At 57.7% G+C, this 26,497-nt stretch overlaps 1 protein-coding gene across 5 annotated transcripts in view; it reads left to right on the forward strand.

The window, feature by feature from the left end:
- SHANK2 (SH3 and multiple ankyrin repeat domains 2) overlaps positions 1-26,497 on the forward strand; it is a 473,760-nt gene that overhangs the window by 267,175 nt on the left and 180,088 nt on the right. For all 5 annotated transcript variants that reach the window (XM_057553698.1, XM_057553701.1, XM_057553700.1 and 2 more), the window contains 3 exons: positions 1,690-2,005; positions 14,462-14,631; positions 19,425-19,538. In XM_057553698.1, the coding sequence (XP_057409681.1) occupies positions 1,690-2,005; positions 14,462-14,631; positions 19,425-19,538 (600 nt within the window). The remainder of the gene's footprint in view (positions 1-1,689; positions 2,006-14,461; positions 14,632-19,424; positions 19,539-26,497) is intronic.

Consider the following 26,497-nt stretch of genomic DNA (forward strand, 5'->3'; position numbering starts at 1 on the left):
CTGTCCTCTGTGAGCCCTGCCAGCACCACCTCTTTCCCAGTGCACTCTGCCAGCACCACCTCTGTCCCCGTCAGCCCTGCCAGCACCATCTCTGTCCCCATGAGCTCTGCCAGCACCACCTCTGTCCCCCATGAGCCCTGCCAGCACCACCTCTGTCCCCCATGAGCCCTGCCAGCACCATCTCTGTCCCCTGTGAGCCCTGCCAGCACCATCTCTGTCCCCATGAGCTCTGCCAGCACCACCTCTGTCCCCCATGAGCCCTGCCAGCACCACCTCTGTCCCCCGTGAGCCCTGCCAGCACCACCTCTGTCCCCGTCAGCCCTGCCCTCCAGCATGGGAGGGGCTGGCAGCAGGGGGCTGCTATACTTGGTTTCCATGACGAACTTCACCACCTCTGACTTTGGGCAGCTGGGGTGGTGGATCGTGCAGGACTCCGTCCTGAACTGCTGGTGCTGTTCTCTGAGATGCTGGCTTCCCCAGGTCCAGATCAGCCCTCCCGGAGGGTGTGTGTTTCCCGTGGCCCTGTGGTCGGGTTTGCAGACCGGCAGCCCAGGCTTCTGGCCAAAGTGTGCACAACCTCGTGTATTGGGCCTCGGCCTGGGGCAGCCAGCTCGAAGGAGGTCCGTGTCCTTTGCTGCCGGAATTGGCATGTCGCTTCCCTTGCAACCCAGAGGCTTACATTTCTTTAGACGCTTCTTCTTGGAAAGGACACTTTATGTTTCTGGCCCAGGGCACCGGCCGTGTGGATTCCGGCCCTCACGGTTCCCGCGGGCAGTGTCCTCATTCCAAGTCCCTGGGTGTACTGATCTCACAGAGTGAGGGCCTTGCCTCTGGTCTAGAACTTTGTAAGAAGCATGGTGAGGCTTGTCAACCCCCTCCTGTCTCACGCAGCCAGGTCCTGGTTTGATGGGTAGAGAAAGGAGCCCAGTGGGGGTTGGGACAGACTGATTCCCACCAGTAGAGCCGGGGGCTGTGGGCGTCTGGGCGGCTCAAACCGCAGACAATCCCTGTCTCCAGTCCTGGAGGCTGGAATCTGAGATCCAGGTGTGGGCAGGGCTGGTCCCTCCTGAGGCCTCTCTCCTCAGCGTGTAGATGGCCGTCTTCTCCCTGTGTCCTCATGGGGTCGTCCCTCTGTGTGTGTCTGTGTCCTGACCTCCTCTTCTTATAAGAACACCAGTCCTGTGGGATTAGGACCCACCCTAGTGACCTCATTTTACCTTCATCACCTCTTTAAAGACCCCCATCTCCAAATACAGGCACATTTTGAGGTCCCAGGGGTTAGGACTTCAACATAGGGGTTTGGTGGGGGGACACCATCCAGCACACACAGGGGCTCAGTTCAGGTCGTGGCGAGGAGGAACTCCATGGCTGCCTCAGGGTCCTGACTGTCATGTGCGACGGGGCGGCCCGTCCTTACACGGTCTCTGAGCTGTTGAGGGCCTGGGCGCCCGGATGGAAGTCGGACCCTGTGTCCCTTCCATCTCAAGTGCTGGCTTGAGCCTCCGTGGAAGGAAGCCTCTCTTGGTCTCCACCCATCTCTGCTCCTGTGTCGGGGTGAGTTCTGCACATGGCGGGGTCCCATGGGGGGATCGGTGCAGAACTCACAGTGTCCGTGTCCTTGGTGGCTGGGGTCCTCGATGACGGTGCCGGACGTGCCCTCACCCGCCTCTCGCGTTCTCTCCGACGCAGTGCCCTTCCGAGAGGCCCCGGCGTACTCCAACCGCAGGCGACGGCTCCCCAGCACGCTGGCCGCCCCCCGGGTCCTGCTGCGTTCCAACAGCGACAACAACCTCAATGCCAGCGCGCCTGACTGGGCCGTCCGCTCGGCCAGCCCCCACCGCAGCCTCTCGCCCCAGCTGCCGCAGCAGGTGCCCAGCAGGCCCGACGGGGCTGGGAAGACCCTCGGGAGCTACGTCCCCGGGCCCCGCAGCCGATCCCCCTCGCTCAACAGGCTGGGCGGCACCGGCGAGGATGGCAAGAGGCCCTGGCAGCCCTGGCACGTCGGGTAAGGAGTGGCCGGGTGGGTGGGCTCCCGTGGGGACCAGGGAGAGGGAGACCTCCTTGCTCGGAGGCCCTGGATTCTAGAACTCAGGGCGGGGCCAGAGGTTGAGCAGAACACCTGTTTCATTCCAACCCGGATGTTAAGAACACTTGAAAACCAAAATTCTGCCAACTGCCCTGGCTCAGACCATCACCTGAGAGCAGCCGGGGTGGCCTGGGCTGCTGCTGGTGTTTGGAGCCCGTCTCCTTTCCCTGTGCATTGGCTTCTGGGTCTCAACAGTGAAGTGTGGACAGACAGGGAGCTAAGGGCCCCAGCCTGCCCTGGGCTGAGGGCTCCTCCAGCGGACACTTTTTTCTTTGTTTCTTTGTTTGTTTTATTGACGTACAGTTGATTTACAATGTTGTATTAATTTCTGCTGTACCACAGAGCGACTCAGTTGTACATGTATATATTCTTTTTGCGTGCTCTTTTCCATTATGCTTTATCCCAGGGGATTAGATACAGTTCCCTGCGCTATATAGGAGGACCTTGTTGTTCATCCGTCCTATGTATAATAGTTTGCATCTGCTGACCCCAAACTCCCAGTCCTTCCCTCCCCCACCCCTCCCCCCCGTCAACCACGAGTCTGTTCTCTATGTCCATGAGTCTGTTTCTGCTTCACAGATAGGTTCGTTTGTGCCGTATTTCAGATCCCACTTATAAATGATAACATACAGTATCCGTCTTTCTCTCTCTGACTGATTTCACTTAGTGTGACCATCTCTAGGTCCATCCGTGTAGCTGCAAATGGCATGATTTCATTCTTTTTTATGGCTGAGTAATATTCCATTGTATGGATACCACATCTTATCCCACATATAAATGATAACATACAGTATCCGTCTTTCTCTCTCTGACTGATTTCACTTAGTGTGACCATCTCTAGGTCCATCCATGTAGCTGCAGATGGCATGATTTCATTCTTTTTTATGGCTGAGTAATATTCCATTGTGTGTATACCACATCTTCTTTATCCATTCCTCTGTCGGTTGTTCCTCCAGGGGCCATGTTTACTGTCAACGCACCTTAGCCAGAATGAGCCCTCACATTCGTAGCCACCAGAAACCCTGGCACAGGTGAGGCTCCGAGGGGACCACGTCCATGTGCTGGAGCCTGACGACCCCCACACCAGACTCAATAACAGCCCCGGCTGGTCCTCTCGTGTCTGCCCGCGAGGCAGGGGCAGGGGGAGTGTCTCGGAAGACTCCGAAGCAGCCCAGGGGGCAGGAACCCCATTCCGTCCTCTTTCCAGACGAGGAGACAAGGCCAGCGTAGGCCAGAGCATGGACCCCCCTCGGGCATCTCACTCGGGCCGCGGGCGCTCCCCTGATTGCCCTGTCTCCCCAGCGGTCAGGGGGGCTGCATTCCCACCCAGAGCTCCAGCTCCCGGGCACACTATCCACCTCCTCACGTGGCCTTCAGAGTTTGTCAGGCCAGGATGAGACTCCCTGGGGGTGGGCTCGTTACTGGGGCCTCAGTGCTGGTTGAAGCAGCCAAAGCAGTGACCCTTTCCGACCCCGTCGCCGCCTCTGCAATCTCACGTGGACCCACGCACTGCTCCGTGCACCTCAGCCCACCTGGCTCGTTCCCCACAGAGGACCCTGCAGCCTCCCATTTCCCAGATGAGAGCACTGAGGCCGGGTCATGTAGCTGGGGCAGGTCAGGAGGGTTGTCCTCCTTGAACTCTGTCCTCACCCGTGGTGGCCCAGGGAGAGCTGGCCCACCGGTGTGTCCTGCCCGGCGTGGTGTTTCTGGTGAGGGTTGAATGCCCCCTTTGGTCCGGCCTTCTGCCTGGTGACCCGGTTCCCCATCCCACCGTGCCCGGTTCACTTGGGCTCACCACGCCTTCCTGCGGTGAGTCTGGCCTGCCGTGGTCACTCCCGATGCCACGCCCCCCAGCTCCAATCGGGGATGTCAGGGAGGCGGCCGGGCTCAGACCGGGTGGGGGGCTCAGTGCTTCACGTGGTCCTGGGAGCGGGCCGAGTGCTGTGACCGGAGGCAGCAGGCCAGGTGTCCGGGCTGCAGCCGTGAGGGCGTGGGGAGAGCGGGCCTGTGGTGACCCCGGTTCCCTGGCCCCTTCTCGGTGCCAGCGCCCCGCGGCCCACATCGGCGCTGGAGCCCACCCGCACTTCCCCCCTGGAGTCTCATTCTCACACCCGAGAGCCCATCCTTTCTCTGGTCTAGATTCTCTCTCTGAGTCACCCCAAGGGAGAAGTCCCAGGTGCTGCCGAGCGGCGTAAAGCTAAATTAAAGGGTTCCCCCGAGGCCTCAAATTCCACTTCACACCGTTAGCTGGAATTATGACTATAATTTTGAAGAGAGTGTGTCCCCTTCCTCCAGTACAAAATCTAATAAGATACCGAAGGCAGGGTGGCCAGGGACTTGCAAAAGCTGCAAATGAAATATTGCTGTGCAGAGAGGACAGCAGCTGGCGTGTTGCAGGGACCCCGTCTGATTGTCCCTGATGTCCTGTGGGGTGTGTGTGTGTGTGTGTGTGTGTGTGTGTGCGCACACTTGTGTGTCCGTGTGTCTTTGTGTCCGTGTGTGCATTTGTGTTTGTGTGTGTGTGTGCATTTGTGTGATGGTGTGTATGCGTGGACTTGTGTGCCTGTGTGTGTGCACTTGCACGTCCATGTGTGCACGTGTGTCCGGATATGCACGCATGTGTGTGTGCGTGCATTTGTGTGTCTGGGTGTTTGCGTGTGTGTGTGCACTTATGTGTGTTCATGTGTGATGGTGTGCCTGTATGCATGGACTTGTGTGTCTGTATGTGCATCTGTGTGTGTGCACTCGTGTGTCCATGTGTGCACGTGTGTGTGTGGTGTGCGTGTGTGTGAGACGGTCACAGCTCCAGCCTGTCCTGAGTGCTTGCTGCCGGGGCTTCCCGAGAACACACCTGGACTCCTCCTGGGCCACTTAACGCTTTGTGCTTCGCCTTCGGTGACTATAACATGAGGATCATAAAGAAACAGCTCCCTGGTGGCTCTCTAGACTGAACGAGTGGCTTCATGGCGGTCCTCATATGTAATAAGTGCTCGGTGCATGGTGACCCTGAGATGCAGCTCAAATCTGTGTCCAGCCCAAGGCCAGGCGTATGGCCAGGCCCGTTCCCTGTCACCCAGGCTGTGCTTCGCCCCGGATGTGGGACTTTCAGTGCCGACACCGGACCATCTGCCTGTCCCCATCAGGGTGAACTGTCCCGGCCCTGCCAGCACCCACCTTGCCGTGTGGTCCTGACTGTCGGCCCTGCCTTCGCTGCCATTTCCCGGCCTCCTTCCCTCCCCACCCCTTCAAAGCCAGCCTGGCCCTGTCAGGTGGGGGGCCCGCCTGGCTCAGGATCTGCTCACTCGTCAGTGACAGCAGCTACGCCCTGACAGGAGCTCCTTGAGTTGCTGGGGTCCTGCCCCCGAGACTCCCATGTCACAAAAGGGACCTGCCAGGCACCCTGGCTCCCCATGGTCGCCAGGATAATGGTGGCATTTGAGCCACACGCAGGCTCTCTGCTTTCACACCTGTGCTCAGGCGTGGACACGGCCGTACGCGCAGCCCCAGTGACGGGGTGCCTGCGCTCAGGGTACCGCAGCACAGCCCCTGGGCCTTGTGGGGGCCCAGGAGGCAGCTGAACCCTCCATCCCGTCTCTGTCTTCACAGCTCAGAGCCCAGCCCTTTCCTGGGACAGACGGGGACCCTTGCAGGGAGGGCACGGCTCCCAGCCTCGGGGCTGCCCAGGTGCCCCCAGAGCGCTTTCTGGTTATCACAGAACCCGGAGGTGGGTTGGGATACTCCCCAGTCATGGAGGGGAGAGCCCCAGCTCCACGCGCACCCCTCTGTCTGCGGATCCTGTCTCAGTGGGTAGCTGCCAAACCGCCAGTTGCATCCAGCTCTGCCTCCTACCTGCTGTGTGACTTGAGGCAAGTCACGTAACCATTCTGTGCCTCCGTTTTCTCGTATGTAAAAGGGGCCTAATAGGTTCGGGACGAGGATGATGCGGAAGGTGGCACCCGCCACGTGCTGAGACCCGTGTAAGTTCCACGGAAGTGTTGGCTGCCTTAGTGTCATCATTGTAAAGGGCATCTTGGAAGGCCCTCTGACCGCTGCAGAGGAGGTCATCCTGGTGACGGCTGCGGCTTGGGCAGAGTAAGGGGCAGGGGACGTGGAGGGCGTCAGGTGAGCCAGGTCGAGGGAGTCCCAGCGTCTTGAGCATCTGGCGGGGTTTCCCCCCGGCTGCCCACCCCACCTCACCCCCTCCTGCCTCTCTCGCTGCCCACGGGGAATTCTGACCGCTCAGCGCCCCCTCTCAGGCAGAGCCCGTAAACGCCCACCTGAGGCCCCAGAAGCCTCAGCCAGGAGGGTGATGGGCACCTCCACGTGGCCAGAACCGGCCTCGGGCCAAACCCTCAGGTGTAGGCTTGACGAGATGGGGCCGAGGCCTCCCCAGCCGCCCAAGCCCCGCACACCCATCCCTGGGCTCCTGCCAGCCCTGGCCGAGCAGCTTCCTCCCGGGCCTGGGCTCTGCGCTGTGGGCCAGGGCAGCCTCCCACGTGGAGCCAGCCCTCGATAGCCAGCCAACCTGAGTGCAAATTAGAAGAGGGAAGAGGGTCCAGAACGGACGGGAACCCGTCTGCCTGCAGCCCGTCCCGGTGCCCTGCCTCACCTGGAGGCTCTGCACGCGCCTGCCTGAGTCGCCCTCTAGTGGCGCGCACTGGCATGGCTGGTCCACGTTGCTAAGAACCGGCCTGAGAAGGGGTTTCGCTGGGTGGTCCCATCACCCACCGCCTGAGTGTGGAGAGGAGTGCGGGTCCTCCTAGGATCCCTCCCAGCTGCCCTGTTCTCGCCAGGTTGGGACCAGCTCTTGACGTATTTCTGCAAAGCCCGGGCGGCTAGTCCTGAGGGCTGCCCTGGCCTCACCGGCACCAGGGGGCGTGCCGGCCACCCTCCCATCAAAGGAGCGGTTCCAGGCTGGGTTCGGCTCGGCAGAGAGAAAAGCCTGCTGAGTTCAGGCAGGGAGGCTGGCTGGCTGTGTGTCCTATGCACCCACCTCCCCCGTGGGCAGGGGCTGAGCTGGAAGGGCTCCCAAAGTCTGTCTCTCAACCAAGTTGCTTTCGTTTCCCTGAACTCGGCTCTATGGGCAGAGCAGGGGGCCCCGAAGGGTCTGGGTCAGTGGGCATCCACCCCGCCCTGCACACCCCTTCCAGGGGATATGCCCCCATCTGGGCAGACTCGGGGGGTGACAGGGCGCTGTGGGGTCCCTCTGGCTCACGCCTGTCCACCTCCACCCTTGTCCCGCCTCGTGGGGACACAGGGACCAGGATGCCAGAGCTGTGCTCCCCCAGCGGCACAGGGACCTGGTTTCCTCGGTGGGAACTGTGGCGCTGCTCCCCGCCATGTGCCCGTCCTGACCCAGAAAGGGGGAGGGGGTCAGCAGACAGGGCAGGGGTGGAGTCGGGCTGCTCCCCGCCACCCTGCCCGCTGCCCGACCCCGGGTGCTAATGGCATGTCACCCGGACGTCAGGAGTAGGGGGTCCACGAGGAGCTGGCCGCCTGGCGGGTAGACGGGGCCAGGTGAGGGGGGTACCCCAGGGCAGCAGGTGCATCCGGCCTGCTGAGGAATCGGGTCCGGGCACCACACGGGCTGCCCTTGCCTGTCACTTGCTGTCCTTCCGCACCGGGGACGTTCAGTGTTTGCTCTCTCAGCGGGTGGCATAAACGCATGAATGACCGGCCTGTGACGGGCGCTCACTGTGCAGAGGCGAGCACCCCAGAAATGAGGGCGGGAAGCGTGTCAGCCCCGGGGGTGACGTGGTCGAGGACAGGGAGCCCCCAAGAGACTCCCCCAGAGGCAGAGCTCACACAAGTCAGGGCTCGGACCTCCCTGGGGGAGACGAGGGGCCCTCACGGAGGAGGGGGTCTCCGGAGGTGGAGAAACGGGCCAGCCAGGCATCTGGGAGAGGCAAGGGGTCCTGTGTGACCGGAGCAGAGTGTGGGAAGGTATAGGGAAGGACGCACATTCCAGACTATTCCCCATCCCTCGGGGGCTCTAGGTGCCCACGCCCTGCCGCAAGGGGTCCTGTGTGACTGGAGCAGAGTGTGGGAAGGTATAGGGAAGGACGCACATTCCAGACTATTCCCCATCCCTCGGGGGCTCTAGGTGCCCACGCCCTGCCGCAAGGGGTCCTGTGTGACTGGAGCAGAGTGTGGGAAGGTATAGGGAAGGACGCACATTCCAGACTATTCCCCATCCCTTGGGGGCTCTAGGTGCCCACGCCCTGCCGCCTGGAGCCTTGGGTTTGCAAACAGGCAGAATCCCAACGCCGGTGGCCTGGGGCCGTCCTGGAGTGTGTCGGGGCAGCTGGACAGTGCGGGGGCTCTGAGACGGGCACGCTTCTGAGATCACGGGGGTGGGGTCCCACTTCTCTGGAGTCCACAAAAGCCCCTGTGCACACTGGCCACCCCAGCAGGACAGGACATCTAATGATTGTCCATCCCCGAAGCACCTCCTCAGGACCTTGCGGGGAGGCTGTGGCATGTGGGGTGCTGGCACCAGAGCCACGGAGGCTGGGCACGCAACCCAGAAGCCCAGGAGGGCGCCACGGCGCACGGGGCGATGTGCGGGCTGAGAGCTCTGGCATTTCTTCCCAGCCCGAAGGCAGAGGAGGAAACAGCGCTGATGGTACAGGGGGTGACGTGGAGTCTGAGCTTCCACGCTTAAGACACAGCTGTCAGCGGGGTCAGGGCTTGGGACCTCTGTGTTGGAAACGCCACCCTGTGCCAGAGCCGCCAGCAGGTAACCCTCCAGCAGCCTCCTTCCACCCATCCCACGTGAGTCTGGAACCTGGATGACACCCCGATTTCTAGCAGGTCCCCAGCTCTGGGAGATTCTGCTTCTGCATATCTGTGATTCTGCCACCACTCTGGACACAGGGCTCCCCGTCTCCAGCCCAGCTAGGGTGACCCAGCGCCCCTCCAGTCATGCCCCTGGTCTCTGTGGCATCACGTTTGCCCCAAACGTCCCAGCAGAGCCTTTCGCGCAGCCCACGCCCTCTCCCCATCACCCCAGCCTCTGTGCTGACCCATCGGACACACAGAAAAGCATCTTGTCAACTTGTACTTCTCCCCCATGAGGCTCAAGTCTGTCTCAAGTCCATGGGTGTCGGCAGACCCACTAAATACTTGCCCGGTGAAGGAGCGGATGGATGTGTAAGTGGCTGACGAAGGAGCGAACGGAGAAAGTTCCATGTGCAGGCAGGTCCCTGTTCATCCAGGATAGCTGGGAAATGTTCAGGTCACCCGCGGCCGAGCAGTTTTCTGATATTGAGAATTCAGTGATGTAGCCCTCACACCAAAACAACGCAGTTGGAATTCCTCCTGGCTGTTCTTGGACGGAACACAAGGAGAGTGTGGACAGTCTGGGGTGGAGGAAACTTCAGACCCATCCTCGCTGTGCAGGCAGGACGGGCCCAGCCTGGCCTCCAAGAGCGGACGGCACTGCCAACCTGGAGCCGCTGGGGGGCTGTGCCCCCTGCTGCCGTCGAGGGCTGCCACGGGCGAGCAGGGCCCAGCAGAGGGTGCATTTCATAAAACGGGGCAAGGGAGGTCATGGTCACCTGGTTCGTCACCGCACAGAGCAGGGAGCGTGCAGGGAGCCCTGAGCTGGGATCGGGGAGCCGGGACGTGAGGTCGGCTCTGTATCTCTGCGCCCAGGTCACTATTTACGGAGCCTCCATTTTTCCACTCGTGAAACGGCACTTTGCAAGGCTCACATTAACCTGGAACGAGAAGATGCTTCAGCGTTCGTGTGGACCACACGTCACTGCTGGTACCTAGAACCGTAGACGCACTCTGGTCTTCAAGGACCAATTTCTTCCTGTTCTTAGACAAAGCCTTTCCGGGCTTGGACCGATGAGTTCGGGAGCTGACCGTCTGCAAAGCGGCTCAAGGAACAGAACTCCCAGACCGGAGCTTTGTTCGCTTTGACTTCTCTGCCCAGTGACCCACTCTGGTGCCGGCTGAACCCAGCTGGCTGACACATGCATCTTGTCACCCACTTTCCAGTTGAAGCAGAGAGTGAAGCAGACGTGTTGAGTGTTCACACACCTGTGCAGAGTGGTTCCTGCTGACTCACTCTCAGGTCTCTCCAGATCATCCCCTCTTATCACGTGGGGAAACTGAGGCTTCCAGTGGTTAACTGACTTATCCAACATCTGGTAGTAAGTGATCAGCTGGGCTTCCGGCAGGGTTCTTTTGAAATTTGGATGGATGAGTGAATACATAATGTTTGTATAAGTGGTAAGATGGATGGATGGATGGATAAGTGAGTGGATGGGTGGATAGATGGATAGGTGAATGGATGGCTGGATGATGGATGGGTGGTCCGGTGCATGATGGATGGATGGGTGTATGGATGGATAGGTGAGTCAGTGGACGGTTGGATGGATGATGGATGGGTGGGTGGGTGGAGAGATGGGCAGCTGGATGGATTTCTCCTGAGGATCAAGTTTTCAGGTTGGACACAGTCTCCTTGCTGATTGCTGTTGATTATGCACAGTGGGGTCCTGGGGCTCCCGGCAGCAGTTCCACTGTGTGTGTGGGAGGGGGTTCCCTGAGAAGTTGGGCTCCTCATGTGGTTCCCAAGCTCTGGGCATAGCAGCTGCTTCTGCAGCTAACCAGCAGCTGGGAGTCAGGTCTGGCAGCCCCAGCTGTGCTGCTTACCCTCTGCCCTGCCCCAGCCACCATCAGCATGGTCCATCCTTATCTTTTCTCTGGACTTTGACCTGCCCTCTCCCCTGGGGGAGAAGCCCACTTGCCTTACCCTGCTGCCCTCAGAGTCATCTCCCCTTCTGGTGCTTGGGGACCAACTCATGGGCCCACCTGCCCTTCCGCTCATCGCCCCTGGTGTCTGCTGCAGCCGCACATCCTGTCCAGGAGTGTCCGTGCGGCCCATTTGTGACCTCCTTGGTAGGACAACCTGCAGTCTCTTATTGGGGTTTAACGCATCAGGCACTTCCGAGCACCTACTACTGCACCCCCAACCAGGGATGGGGGCATGGAGATGGTCAGATGCAGAGGTGATAACTGCCATCAAAGCTTCAGTGACAGAGCCGGCGGGAGGCAGGGAAGGGGAGCTTTGTCTGTTTTCCCTCACTGATCCTCCTAGCAGCCTCGTGTGGTGGGCCCACCTGGCCATCGCTCAGTGCAGATACGGCAGGTGCATCGGGGGAGATCCAAGCACTGCTTGTGGCGGTCTGGGGAGAGGAGGCCTTCTGAGCCTGGTGTGGGGTGCCCCCCTGGAGCGCACGCCCTCTGCTGACCCCAAGCCTCTTCTGAACCCTTGAGTTCAGGTGGAGTGGCCCCAAGGGACACCTCCCTGTTGCCGAGGGACTGAGTCCCCTTGGTTGCCAGGACTCACTGTCCCCTGGCCTGGGAGCCGGGGAGGAGACCCCTGCTGACGCTCAGCCCCTTGCGGCAAAGGCGCTGTCTCCCCCCTGCCCCCCGTGTCTCCCCCCTGCCCCCCGTGTCTCCCCCTCCACCCCGTATCTCCCCCCTGCCCCCGTGTCTCCCCCCTGCCCCCCGTGTCTCCCCCTCCCCCCCGTGTCTCCCCCCTGCCCCCCGTGTCTCCCCCCTGCCCCCCGTGTCTCCCCCCTGCCCCCCGTGTCTCCCCCTCCCCCCGTGTCTCCCCCCTGCCCCCCGTGTCTCCCCCCTGCCCCCCGTGTCTCCCCCTGCCCCCCGTGTCTCCCCCCTGCCCCCGTGTCTCCCCCTCCCCCCCGTGTCTCCCCCCTGCCCCCCGTGTCTCCCCCCTGCCCCCGTGTCTCCCCCCTGCCCCCCGTGTCTCCCCCCTGCCCCCCGTGTCTCCCCCCTGCCCCCCGTGTCTCCCCCTCCCCCCCGAGCTCCGAGTAAGGCTGGGTTGAGGCGCATTGAATGGATGGATCTTCTTCCTGATGCAGACGGCGGGCGGGACGTCCTCGCAGGCGGGAACTCTGAGGGCCGCTCTACTTTCCCCGGTTCTTTTCCACCACAGGCAGGTGGCCCAGATTGTCCTTCCTCTCTGGGAGTCAGCTGCCTTGCCAACTGTCACCTCTGGACCAGAGGCGGTCACACAACCTGGCTCTTGCAGGCGTCGCAGCTCTGGGCTCCTGGGGTGTTTGGGGATCAGTGATATCCATCAAGAGGGAGTATCCGGCGCTCAGGGTGGATTTTCCCATCTGTGCACGCCGATCTGTAGCTGGCTGGGTGGGGAGGAGGAAGTGGGGAGGGACAGTAAGGCCGCCGGGCAGGGCTGCCTGGCGGTGCCAGAGTTTACAGGGGCACCTGTTTCCCAGGATGCTGTGACCTCCGTCTGTGGCTTCAACTTGGTCAGGGAAGGCGGGGGTCGAGGAGGCAAGAGAGGGGGCATCCCTGGGGACAGGAGACCATGAGGACTGTGTCTCTGAGCCCAGGCGAGCGCCGGGGAAAGGTCACATGCCTGTCCTCTGCTCCGTGTGGTTTAGGGAGAGCTCTGGGCTCTGGGGTCGGGCAGGCAGATCTGACGGCCGATCCTTCTCCTCACCTGACTCGCATAAATTAGGGTGTAAACTGAGCGTGTCCCGTGTGTAGACGTGGGTTCCTGTGGCCAGATCATCACCGTGAGCGAAAAAGTAAAAAGCATGACAAAATACAGCCCAGTCACGCTTACATGAATTCTTACCAGCATAAAGCAAACCATACGGTATTTATCAGGGGTGCCGACGTGGGTAAAGCACAGCACAAAAGGAACATGGGGGTTTGCGTTAAATCCCGAAAGTGAATGGTCACATCATATTCTAGAATTTTCCCTGCAAGCCTGTTTTTACACCTAAAGGCGAGAACTTCTTCCGCACAAGAAGCTCAAGCTCCCTGTGTGGGCTCCCAGGCCACGGCATCTGTAGTTTGAAAGGAGAACCATAGCTGGGGACCCCACCCTTCACGGTCATGAATTTGTGACATGAGTGGCCCCCCCCCTCCCGAGACTCAGAGGTGGCTCCCTGACTCGGGAACCTTCCCCAAGTATTATTAATATTCCTCTTCCCCGTGGCGGGGTGTCCTCTTGGGAGACACCAGCCGGCCGTGAATGCTTTTCTTGTCTTTCTGACCGGGAGGTTCTGGAGCGTCACCCCTAAATCCCTGCCCAGGTTCATCCACGTGCCTGGGTTTTTTCTAAAGACCCCACCATGGGAGGAGAGCTCAGTATGACTCCTCCAGATTATGATTGATAAGAACGTGCCCTCTTCTCTGCAGAAGGAGTCACCCGGGTCACCCATCAACCATCACAATGACATGGGAATGTCGTCACGGAAAACCACTTTGCACGTTTCTCTGGGAACATGTGCCTCTCTCTCTCTCTCTGTCTCTCTCTGTCTCCCTCTGTCTCTCTCTGTGTCTCTCTGTCTCTCTTATATCCCACCGTTGGGCCCCGGTAAGTTAGATGGCCACACTCACTGTCAGGCAGGGAAGTTGGCCTAGAAACGCACGCTCTTTGTGATACAGTCACATAAAACAGGGAAGAATTAAAGTCCCGCTTGTGAAATGTCACCAGGGCAGCTGGGCGTGGGCTGCCTGCACCGCGATAACGAAGGCTTTCGCCAGTAGGTTCTGGGTGTTTCCTCGCACGGTGTGGCTGGCGCTCACAGTGAGACTGATAAAGTGGCAGAGACCCAGGGCCTGCCTTGATTGCTGCCTCCACTGGAGTTTTTTTTAAATTGAGACATGCACATAAAATTTACCATCTTACCCATTTTTACGTGTGCAGTTCAGTGGCATTAAGTACATTCATGTTGTCGTGCGACCATTCCCACCATCCGTCCCCATCTTCCTAAACTGACACTCTGTCCCCATTAAAGGCAAACTCCCCCTCCCCCAGCCCCTGGCCCCCAGCATCCTGCTTATGAATTTGAGTACCCCAGGTACCTGCCCTAAGTGGAATCACTCGTTATCTGTCCTTCTGTGACTGTCTTCCTTTATTTAGCATCACGTCCTCAAATTTCATCCATGTTGTCACCTGTGCCAGAATCTCCTCCCTTTTTAAGGCCGGATAATACTCCATTGTGTGGATGGACCACATTTTGGGTATCCGTTCATCCATCAGTGGAGACTTGGGTCGTTTCCATCTTTTGAGAGTAATGCTGCTATGCACGTGGGTGTGCAAATATCTGTTTGAGACCATGCTTTCACTTCTTTGGGGTACCTACCCAGAAGTAGAACTGCCAGAATTACCTGAGTCTTTTAAGCACTAATGCTGCCCCCCGGGCCTTTTCACGTCTCCAGGCCCGTCTAGAATCAGGAGCTCCAATGTGACTGCTTGGGGCTCAGCGTTTGTTATGAACAGATGGGCCAAGGGTCTGGAGTGTGCCCTGCTCTGTCTCAGGCCGTGACCCTCCCTCTCTGTCTCTGCCCCCCTCTCACCTGCAGTCCGGCTTTCCTGCCAGGCACCAACAAGGATGTGCTCTCGGCCTTCGAGTACCCGGGGCCCAAGCGGAAGCTGTACAGCGCGGTCCCTGGGAGGCTGTTTGTTGTCGTCAAGCCATACCAGCCCCAGGTCGACGGCGAGATCCCCCTTCACCGTGGCGACAGGGTCAAAGGTCAGTGTCCTTTCTGCTTCCAGGACGGGGTCAGGCTGGGGCCCCTCAGCCTCAGTTTATCCCCATTGGGGTGTCGGTGTCCGGGGCATTGCTTCCGCGGGGTCCCCTGTGGAAAATACGGAGCTCTAGGAGGGCAGAACGGGGATTAGAGTGACGCTCATGGCCGCGGCGACTCTGATGTCCATTAGGAAGGGTAGCATGTGAATATCTGGGACGGGAGTCCACTGCAGAAAAAGCAGTGGAGGGGCAGGCGAGGGCGTCGACGGGCAGCTCTTTTCCATCTGGAAAACCTCCCAGGGCCTCAGGCGGAGGTGGGAGGTGGTGCTGGGATGGGGCCGAGCACAGGTCGGACTCAGACGCGTCTCGGGGCTCAGGGATGGGCATCCAGGTGGATGGTTCAGCCTGGGGGCCTGCGACATTCCAAGGAAGGAGATCCACCGGGTTAGAGGGAAGGAGGCCCAAAGCAGAATCCTGGGAAATGTGGGTGAAAAGCCTTGAGGGCCGCCATGCATGCCAAGAGTTAGACCAGGGGCAGTGCCAGCGATGGGAGCCAGCGATGGTTTCTGAGCAGGAAGATGAGGTGTGTGAGGCCCCTAGGGAAGATGGGTTTAGCGCAGGCACGTGCAGGAGGTTGGCAGTGGCTGTAGAGGAGCCCTGTGGTGCTGGAGGCCACACGAGGAGGGTAGAGAAGTGACAGGTGCGGGCTGCAGGCCACATGGGGGCAGCTGAGCTCACCAGGTGAAGCAGGAAAGGGCACACCATGCCTGGCCCTGTCGCTGCAGGGCAGCTTTCGGAAGATGCGTGGCAGGGGCAAGAAAGTATGTCCCTTAGGGGTCAGTCGGTCAGGTTCAAATCCATCTGGCCCTGAGCTGGTAAGGACCTGCTTCTTCCTCCGTACCGTGCAGTAATCTGGCCAACATCACCTGGGTTTTCCAAGTTTCCGAGGACGGCTGGAGACCCATTCTCTCTTTCAACTCCTTCTGGAAGTCCAGCTGCATGTAAACTTGACCATCTGGTGACACCAGCATGTCCCAGGGGCTGTTTATTTTATTCCCATCATTTTTTTTTTAACCTTAGGTCCTTTCTATTGGTCTATTTTCAGGTTCACTTGCTCTTTCCTTTGAAATGTCCCCTTCACTGTTAAGTCCATCTTGTGAATTTTTTAATTTCAGAAATGACACGTTTAAATTCTAGGGTTTCCACGTGTATTTCTTTATAGTTTCTCTCTATTTGCCAAGACTTCCTATTGCTCTGTTGAGATTTTCCCTCTTTGGATGCGCATGCTGTTTTACAACATCGTGGATGGGTGTCATCGTCCCTCTAAAATCCCCGTCTGTAGTCCCACCATGAGGGTCATTTTGGGGTCAGGCTCACGTGGTTTTCTCCTCTCTGGAGCATGGACCCCATCCTCTTGGGTCTTTGCGTGTCCGGTAATCGTCTGTTGCGTTCTGGACATCAGGGTGTTAAGTTGTGAAGATTATGGCTTCAGTTCATGCTTTCTTTCTTTTTGGAGGGTTGCCTGGGTGACAGCTCAGGCCCTGACTTGAGCGGAGCTGCTCTGCATCTTTTCAGAGAGGCGGGGGCCCTGAGTTGGCCACCCCTCCCTGGCTGTTTCCCTTGTGAGGACACCCCGACTCTCTTCAGGGTGCCTGGTTTCCTGGCTCCATCCTTCTGGTTCTTTAGGCCACTCAGAACACAGGTTTTTCCTCATGTGCCCCTCCCCTGCCAGCCCTGCCGTGGGGACCATACTTAGTCCAGGCTACAAGCCGTGGAGAAGGGGTTTCCCTCTCCAGCTCTGCTCCCCTCTCCCCCCGGGTAAGCATGCATCCCACCAGGCCCGTCTACTTCTGTGCATGTTCTGTACCTTTTTGCATCATATTCAGGGTGTATAGCTGCCTTCTTGGATGGGGTTCAGTGGGGTCTTTGAGCATCATACCCATAAGTCCCTGATTGTCCCTATGTAGTTTAACACAGTATTTTTGTTAACTTTTAAATTATAAACATTCAAATTATAAATGTAAGCACTCACATGACCTGCAATTTGGAATTTTAATACCAAATACCAAAGAGCACCGGGTCTCGCTGCCCAGCCCGGCTCTGAAATCTGCTGAGCTCACACCCCTGGGCTTTTGTCCCCCGTGTGTCCATCCATCCACCTTACTGTCACCCTAGGCCCGTGTGGGGCTTCAGGCTGGGCTGGGAAGGGCCTGGGGAGCCTTCCCGGTGACCCAGTGACCAGTCACTTCATATCTGGGGACCGCGTGTCCTTGTCCACACATCAGAGATGATAACAGAGGAGATACAGGTGGAGACTTGTTAGCAGCTGCTGTTTACCAGGCACCCTGCTTGGGGACGTCACACATTTTTCCTTGTAAACCTCATAGCAACTGTGGGCTGAAGGTGTTAGATCCCATTGTGTGAGTCAGCACGGGCCGCTGTAACAAGGCTTCCCAGACTGGGCAGTTTAAACCTCGGGATTTATTGTCTCCAGTCTTGGAGGCTGGAATCTGAGACCGAGGTGTGGGCAGGGCTGGTTCCTCCTGAGGCCTCTCTCCTCGGCGTGTAGACGGCCGTCTCCTCCCTGTGTCCTCACACGGTCGTCCCTCTGTGTGTGTCTGTGTGCTTTTCTCCTCTTCTTATAAGGACCCCAGTCCTACGGGATTAGGGCCTCACCCTAGTGACCTCATTTTACCTTAATCACCTCTTTAAAGACCCCCATCTCCAAACACAGCCACACTCTGAGGTTCTGGGGGTTAGGACTGCCACATAGGGGTTTGGCGGGGGGACACCATCCAGCGCACACAGGGGCTCAGATCAGGTCGTGGCGAGGAGGAACTCCATGGCTGCCTCAGGGTCCTGACTGTGCTGTGAGCCTGGGCAGCCTGTGCTTACATGGTCTCTGGGCTGCTGAAGACCTGGGCGCTGCCCGGATGGAATTTGGACCCCATTTTGACTTTTAAAGACCCCATCTGCAAGCACAGTCACAGTCTCAGCTGCTGGGGGTCAGGACTCCAACAGAGGAATATCGGGGACAGGATCCAGCCCATAAAAGACCCCTGTCTGAGTTACATGGTAACTTGGGGCAAGGCTCCCACAGCTGCCTACCTGGGGATGGGGGTTCCGGTCTAGTCTGTCTGGACAGCGAGCCCAGCCCCCTTTGTCTCTCTGAGTCGCTCACCCCTGCAGTCGGCTTGGTGCCGGCGTCACTTGGCTGTGCCCAAGTGTGTGGCCTTGACATTGCCTGGAGAGACGAGAGGCAGATGCACGGTCCCCACCACGAGTTTCTATGTGGACCCTCGGCGGTCAGCCAGGCCGCTCCAGTAGCTGGACAGCGCCTGGGCGGGTCCCTGTCCCCCGCTTGCCATCCAGGGCAGCGCTCCGAGACGACCCTCTCACATCTGGGTTCCGCTGGGCCGCCGTGGTGTACATCCCAGTCAGCTGGGCTGCACTGAGTGTAAGGGGCCAGCATTGATTTTTGGAGAAAATGGGTCAAGCGATTACGATCGTACTGGTCCTCAAGGAGGTTGCCTGTCTGTTCCCTTTAGGCCATTTCTTCAAATTATTAGGCAAAGACTTCTAAAGCTGACATACTCTGTGCTGTTGACCTTCAAAACTCATGGGTCCAGGTGTCCTTTATCTGGCCTTTGAGATTGAGATGAGGGATGGAAGGAGGCATTTCTGTGGCCAGGACCTCTTCTCCGCAGTTCTGGTGCCTGGGGGTCCTGAGTAATTTACAAAAGGTTAAGATGTGCAGAGATTATACTAACCTCCCACTGCACAGATACACTCTGAGGGAGCCAGGGCTTTGGGGTGGAGGTGTGCCCCCAGCCCAGCATCACAGGCCTAAGAGACAGAGACCCTCCCCTACCTCACCCCTGTGAGCCTGACCCTTACAACCAAAATATTTGTCCAAGCAGTGCCTGGGCAGCACTTGGGACCTCGTGTCTTTGGGTTTTTTGGCATTGCTCACCCACGCTCGGCATCGGTCCAGTTTAAAAATGAATACGCTTCATCCCCCCCAGTGGGCGTCCGTGAGGCCCTCTGTGCACCCAGCACTGAGCCGAGGAAGGGGGAAACCCAGCGCCCTTAGCCCTGCAGGCGGGGCAGCTGTGTCTGTCTCACGACCCTTGACTTGGCGTTTTCACTGTGCAGTGGTCCCCTGCTGCTTTTGGCACCGACATAATCCGCAGGTTCTTCATTAATAAGCCAGCCAGGAGCCCGGGACTGCCCGTGGGGCATCGGCCAGCCTGCCCTTGGACTTCAAGTCCGGGTAGTATCTTGTAGCTGCCAGGCAGGCTGCTTCCCTGTCTCCTGCTGTGAATTCTCTTTTCTCAAACTAATTTCAAAGATCCTGTGGGCCTGGACTCTTGGCCTCTCCTCCCCCAGCTCCAGAGGGGCCAACACGACCTCATGGTTGCTTCTCTTCATCAGGGTGGCCTGTCCCCCGACTTTGACACCTGAAATAACTGATGGTGGGGACTCGGAGGTCCCACTCTCCCGTCTCAGCTGGGACCCGACAGACGGGACACAGTGGCCACATGCCGAGCGCTGTGAGATACGAGGACGCCAGGACGCCCGGCGCTTGCATCCTCTCCCCCAGGCCTAACGGGCAGAGGGGACCTGGGGGCTCAGAGGCTCTGCAGTGCCCCCTCCGAGGGACACTTTGCCAGGCGGCTGAAGGAGGCTTGGTCAGCCAGCAAATGGACCAGAGCCGCCGGCCCCTCCCCCCTGCATCCGCACCCCACACCCTCCAAGCCCCGCCCACTAACCCCTCCCCCTTTCCCTGTCTCTAGTTCTGAGCATCGGCGAAGCGGGCTTCTGGGAAGGCAGCGCCCGCGGCCACATTGGATGGTTCCCAGCTGAGTGTGTGGAGGAGGTCCAGTGCAAGCCCAGGGACAGCCCGGCAGGTAAGGCAGACCCCACCCTCGTCCGTCCACCTCTGTCCGGCCTGGGGTCGGCGTCGTTGCTGACATAGAGTGCGCGGCAGGTGCGGGCAGGTGTGCGGTTACCGAGCAAGGCTGAGTTTCGGACCGAGGGCTTCTCTGATCCTCCGAGCGGTGGACGCCATCCCACTGGGCTTTGTCCAAACCAGAAATCGGTTGCAGGGCAGCCTGGAGGCTTTGAGTTAAAATGTTGGTCTGTGCATGTGCCAGGAAACTTGGAGTGTGCGTTCTAGCCGTCGGAAAAGGGCTTTGGGGGGAGAGTAAGTGCTTGAAACTGCTTTATCGATCTCTCACGCCGACATCATAAACAGGCAGCTTCGCGTTTCCCCGCCGGCCCCTGCCGTGCCCTCCCTGAGGACTCGAGGTTTGCTGTCTCAGTGAAAACTGCTCGAAACAGGCCTGAGGCATATCACTGCAGCACCTCGCCGAACTCCCAGACACAGCCCCTGCTGACGCTCGGCCTGAAAGCGATTGCCACAAGATTGGATTGATTGAAATGGTAGGAGGAAACCACTTACATAAAACGGTATTGAGAAACCAGTAGGAGAGGTGGAGACACACAAAGCACTAGGTTCTTCTAAGAGCCTGGTCTACGCATGCCCTGCCGGCTTCTGGTAGAATCCCAGACTCATGGTGCATCTGTCAGAAGTGGCCACGTTCGCTTTGTGGCCGATGGCTTTGCTGCATCCTTGGGCAGTCTCATCATGGTGCCAGTTGGGCTGTGTTCCTTTCCGGAACCTCTAGGGAACAGTTCATTCCTTTGCCTTTTCCAGGTTCTGGAGGTCACAGCATCCCTTGGCTGGGGGCCCCTCCTCTGTCCTGAAAGCCTGCAGTCGTGGGCCAGGTCTCAGGCCGCATCTCTCTGACCCTCCCTTTTGCCTCCTCTTCCTCCAGTTTTTAGGTCTCATGTGGTCAGATTGGCCCCACCTGGAGGACCCAGTTCAAGCTAAACTGATTAGAAAGCTTAATTCCCTCTTGCCTTGTAAGGTCATGTACTCACAGGCACGGGGCATTCGAACATGGGCATCTTTTGGGGGGGGACCATCCTCTGTCTACTAAGGATGGTAAATATGAACACCGTAACTCTACTTATGTGGATTATTGGCCAGAGGAGGGAGGCACCGCTGTGACCCGGGGTGGAGTGGGGTGGAGGGAGAGAGCAGTGCAAAGGAGATGGGATTTGAGCTGGATTTTAGGGTGGGGGAGATTCCAGAGTGGTTCCTATTGGGTTCTGTTTGCCTTGGGCTTTCTGAGATCGTGACTTAACATCGTCTTTTATAAAGGTATGGTTTACGTGTGGTAAAAAATGCACAGGTTATAGAAGAGTTCAGTGCATTTTGACAAACGTCTACTCCTGTGTCTCCAACTGCAATTAAGAGGTGAAACCTGTCCGTCACCCCAGAAAGGTCTCTCAGGCCACTTTCCAGTCACCCACCTCCCAACAGGAGGCAACCACGGTTCTGATTTTGTTACCGAACCAAAGTTGGGTTCATTCACCCGACGTGCAGCCCAGCCAATCTACTAATACCAGGTTGTGGTGAAGGAAGAGGGCAGTGTTTATTGCACGTGTCTGATGTGAGGCCGGCAAGGAGAATGGGCAGCTTATGTTCAAAAGCCCCAAACGCCCTGAAGGCTCTCAGGGAAGGGTTTTGAAAGATAGCCTGAGGGAGAGAGTCATGGGGTATGTGGTCGGCTGGTGCACAATTCGCTGATTGATTGGTGGTGAGGTAACAGGGTGATGTTTCAGGAATCTCAATCATCAACCTTCTGGTTCCATTCAGTCTGGGGTCTCCGTGCTGGTGGTCAGCATGCAATTAACGTCCTCCACCTGGTGGGCATTTTAGTATCTGCAAAACAACTCAGGGACTCAGGATATAATCTACAGCGCCTGAGGAGGAACTAAAGCTCCTTGACTTTGTTTTACGGCTAAACTATTATTATTTTGTCTTGCTTGACTGTTTCCCTTTGGTGTTGTACTTCTCTGATTACATTTGCTCTTTGGAACTTGGGGAGGGCCTGGGAAGCTAAAGCTTTTCTACAAACGAGAGGCAAGCTACACGAGGGGTGGGGGAGGGGGGGTTCTGTCTCCAGGCAGTCCCCACAGGGTCCTGCTCGGTTTCAGTTTGTCACCAGAGCTCAGTTTAGCCTGCTGTTGAATTTCAGAGCTGGAACCTACAGCACATACCCCTGAGCCCGGTGTATTTCACGCAGCTGAATGCTATTGCCAGGCTGTAAATCAGTGCTCTGTAAATTTCTGTTGCCGAAGAAGAGTGTTCCACGGTATGTTTATACCCCAGTATGTTTATTCATGCTCCTGGTGATGGATGTTTGGATTGCTTCTCAGTCAGGGCTCGTCACTTAAGCTGCTGTGAACGTTATCGTGCGACTCTTTCTCCAGACGTGTTTTCCTTTCTCTTGGAGAAACACCGAGGGGCGGAGCTACTGGGTCACAAGGTAGGAGGGTGTTTAATTTTATAAGAAACTGCCAAACAGTTGTCCAAACTGCTATGCCTTCTCGTACTCCCATCCCCCAGTGTGTGTGCGTTTCAGTGGCCCCACTTTCAGCGACATTTGGTTAACACCAGTCTGTTTAATTTCAGCCATTCTTAATGGGTGTGGAGAATATCTTACTGCGGGTATAATTTGCACTTTTCCGATGACTACTGTTATTAAACACCTTTTCGTGTGCTTTCTTACCTTATGTATAGCTTCTCTTGAGAAGTATCGGTTCGAGTCTTTTGTCCATTTTTAATTGGGCTGTTTATCTTTCCGTCATTGGCTTGTAGGAGTCCTTTACAGAGTCTACTTATCAGTACTTGGTTAGATATATGTCGCACATATTTTTCCCAGCCTGTGACTTAGCCTTTTCATTTCTGTGTCTTTTAACAAGGTTTTTAAAATTTTTAAATGAAGTCCAATTTCTCCATTCTTTGCTTTCACAATTAGCACTTTTTATAGCGCCTGTTTTTTTAATATTGAAAACTGTGTTGAATATACATAGAATCCAGAAGATGGCAGAAAATATTTTTTAAATGTTTCCATGCAGCAAGCTCCTTCCATACAGAGTTGGCTGGTTTGAGCCCTTAGAAGCTTTCTCTTTTGTGTAGGACCACTTTTATAGATTGTAAAGTGAACATTTAGCTGGCAGATCTCACTCATGTGCAGAAAATATTTTTTAAATGTTTCCATGCAGCAAGCTCCTTCCATACAGAGTAGGCTGGTTTGAGCCCTTAGAAGCTTTCTCTTTTGTGTAGGACCACTTTTATAGATTGTAAAGTGAACATTTAGCTGGCAGATCTCACTCACGTGCACTAAATGACAGGTGAATGATTCCAGGAAGGACCAGCAGGATGGAGAAACCTGCTCGGGGCACTTTATGCCTGTGAGTGGGACCAGCTGATTTCTCGCCGCCTGATGACAAAGATCAGAGGCCAAGGGTAGCCAAGAGCAGACTGAAACGGTGGCCCCTGATCGTTGGCTGATTCGTTGATAATAAGCTCCACTCGGTTCCATGAAGAGCGTGGTCTTTATTTATTCAACAAGTGATGCACTTGCTCATTTAACCTTGGTTCTGATTTCTTAGGACCATGTGTGTTTCCAACAGGCATTCCTCCGTGGAAAGCCTCATCCGGCCTGTGGAATAAGCAGGGCAGGAAGTAAGCCCGTGATTTACACACAGGCACCCACATCTCAGCACCAGGCTGGGCCGTGAGCCGTTCTTTGAAACTTCTAACGCTCTGTGCTCCGTCCTAGCCCCACATCCGGGCAGCCTCCCCACGGAGTGCCCGGCGTGGGCTCCTGGAGTCCCACCACCACTGATTAATCCTGGTGCGCGTCCGCCCGGAGCAATGGGGACTCAGGGCCGGCCCAGGCTCCTTCTCAGTTCCGCTGCCTCCCAGCTGGCACAGGTGACTCAACGGCTCTGCATAGCCTTCCCTTTACCTGGGAAGGACGTGAAGGTGATGTGTGCACAGGGTCAGGGGGAAGCAGCATAGTTGCAAGATATTTTGTTTCTGTGCAGGAGAGACGGAGGTGAGTCCGATTTATAAAATCTCACCTCTTTGCGTGCATCAGCCCAGAGAATTGACAGCGAGGTGCCACGGGTGACGACGTTACTGTGTGTGCGTGGAGGGTGGCAATTCGGAGGAGACGGAGAGTTAATTATGTACACGCCCCTCCCCGCACACCCATCGCACGTTTATCATGGGTATCTACAGAGTTGGTGCCCCAATAACAGTGGTGCAGTACCAGCTGCCTCGATGCTCTCTGAGGGCATGTGGTACCCTGGACAGCAGGAGTGGGTCCTTATCATGCTTGCTTGTCCCACCTCCACCCAGCCCTGTGGGTCTTGGTCTAACAGCCCCTGCCCCCTGTATTCCAGAGGCGGCCAAGGTGACCCCAGAGAGGACTGGCCAGCTCTGAGTTCCATGAGGCCACCCTCCTCCGCCAGAGCTGCGGGGAGGGGCGCAAAGCTGATAGGAAACAGCAATTCCATCTAGTCGCCCGTGGCATTGGTGAGATGCTCAGGTCTTCACACCAGTTCTGTGTCTACTTGAAAGTTATCCCAACCCACCCCACTGCCCCAACTGCCCCACTACTGCAAACACCTGCACAGTCTCACTCACCTTAGGAGGGAGCTGGGGCCGTGGTACAGACCCCTGCTCCGGGTCCTTCTCCACAGCACAGTGGGATGCCCGGCCCATCGGGGGCCCCTCTGCTGACAGCGAGATCCCTGCTCTTTGAGCCCCACCCAGAATGCAAATGGTCCCTGAAGCTCAGACGGGTGTTTGAGCGTTTGTTTCCTCGCTCCCAGCGAACGGGAATCCAGCTCATCTTTGGTTTCAGTTGCCGTGACCTGATGGGAACGATGCCCAAGGCCACGGCTGGCCTTCATCTTCAGCACAGAGCACCCCGTGTGACCCAGACCCAAGTGATCCCACCCCCGGAAGGTGTTGAGTGAAGCCCAGGGTCTCCTGCAACCCCCAAGCCAGGGGGGCTGCTCTGGGCCGCCTTCTGGAGCCTCCCCCGCTGGACACCCCAAGGCGCACCAGAGACCTCCCTTTACCCCACCGCAGGGTTCACCCCAAAACTCTCAGTTGCCGTCTTCAGGCCGCCTCAAGTTTGGGGGCGGGATGGTGAGCGGACATGGGGCCCAGCAGCCCCGGCCCAGGTCCTCCCAGGAGTCTGTCCTGGCACGGAAGCCCCTCCGGCGGCAGCGTGCCCTGAGGTCCTCCCTTCCAGCCCATCAGGCCCGCAGCCTGGGTCCAGCCCGGGGGCTCAAGGGCTACGCCGGGGTCTGGGCTGGGCTGGGCAGAGGTATCCTGCATGCCTGGAGGCTTTATTCTCTGGCCGGCTCACCTCTCAGGCTGGCCCCTGGGAACCCTGGGCTAGATCCAGGTCCAGCAGAGAGAGCGAGGGATTGGGAGAGGGAAATTGGGTCTCCCCTGCCTCCTCTGCAGGTGTCCCAGGTCTGGCCCTGATTAGGTTGACTTGGGTCATGTGTAGAACCATTCTCTGCGGCTGGGGCATGGGTGTGCTCGTGTGACCTGCCGGGCCTGGGCAGGGCTGCGGGAGGAGGGCAATGCCAAGGCCAGTCTGGTGCTTGACCAGCAAAGGAGGGGCGCTGGGCTTCTGTGGGCCACGACTGCAGCCTCCCCTTCAGCTGGGAGGCCAGAGCGTCTGGGCTCTTTGACCAGGGGCGGAGGCCACTGCCGTGACCCGCCTTCACCCTGGGAGACAAGGCAGGGGTGGGAGCTGTCACCGCACCTCCGGGCAGCTCTGGTTGGAGCCACGGGGAAGCGGCCAGCGCGGTCCCCGCTATGAAACAGGCGTCCCATTAGTCAGGTGCGTGTGAACCGTCTGCAACATGTCACCGTGGGCACGATCGGTTCCAAAATGGAATGTTTTTGTTATCTTTAGAACGTTTAAAAATACAGGCAAATGCCTCTATTAGCACAACTGTAATTTAAAATACTAATAAGAGACAAGAGCCAGCTTCCGAAGGAGTTACGCGCTGTTCCCTAACGGAACATAAAATCAATATGGGGACTCATTGTCCTGGCTGCTAATGATTGTGTTTTTGTTAAACAACCGTGGCAGAAGCATACAGCCTCCCCCCTTCTCTCTTTTACGCCATTTTATTAAAATACACTTGGAGCCTCGCCGCCTTGGTGTGTGTGCCGTTGTCTCCAAGCAGCTGCTCTGCGTTTTAAATACCAGTTTGCACGCTCGGGCTCGCCCCCAAAATAGGTATCTGCCAGGTCTGTCTGCTTCCGTCGGGAGGATTCAGTCCTTCACGTCACTCTGGGACCCAGGCCCTCTCCCCTCCCCACAGCAGCGATGCCTGCCCCTGGTTACCATGGCAACCTGCTGATGCTGGTACCAGCCCTGCCCTCCTTCCCCACGGCCCCTCCTGATGCTACAGGATGTGGTGTCTGCAGCTCTGTCCCCAGTCGCCTGGCACAGTGGTGGTCACTACGGGCCAGTGTTCTGGGGGGAGGGGGGGCGGGTGTCACCGAGATTCTCACGGGGGTGGGGGACACTCTTAACTCCCACCCTGGGCCACCTGTGTGGATGGCAGTGGGCAGGAAAGGGCTGCCATGACAAAATACCACAGACCGGGGGCTTAAACAACAGATATTTATCTCCCAGAGTTCTGGAGGCTGGAATCTGAGATCCAGGTGTGGGCAGGGCTGGTTCCTCCTGAGGCCTCTCTCCTCGGCGTGTAGACAGCCGTCTTCTCCCCGTGTCCTAACGTGGCCTTTATGTGTGCTGGCGCATTCCCGGTGACTCTCCCTCTTCTTGTAAGGACACCAGTTCTATTGGATGAGGGTCCACACTTATGACCTCATTTAACTCTAATCACCTCCCTAAAGACCGTATTTCCAAATACAGTCATAGTGGGGGTTAGGGCGTCAACACAC

Source organism: Balaenoptera acutorostrata, chromosome 9, assembly GCF_949987535.1.
Source record: "Balaenoptera acutorostrata chromosome 9, mBalAcu1.1, whole genome shotgun sequence".
In the NCBI taxonomy this organism is placed as follows: Eukaryota; Metazoa; Chordata; class Mammalia; order Artiodactyla; family Balaenopteridae; genus Balaenoptera; species Balaenoptera acutorostrata.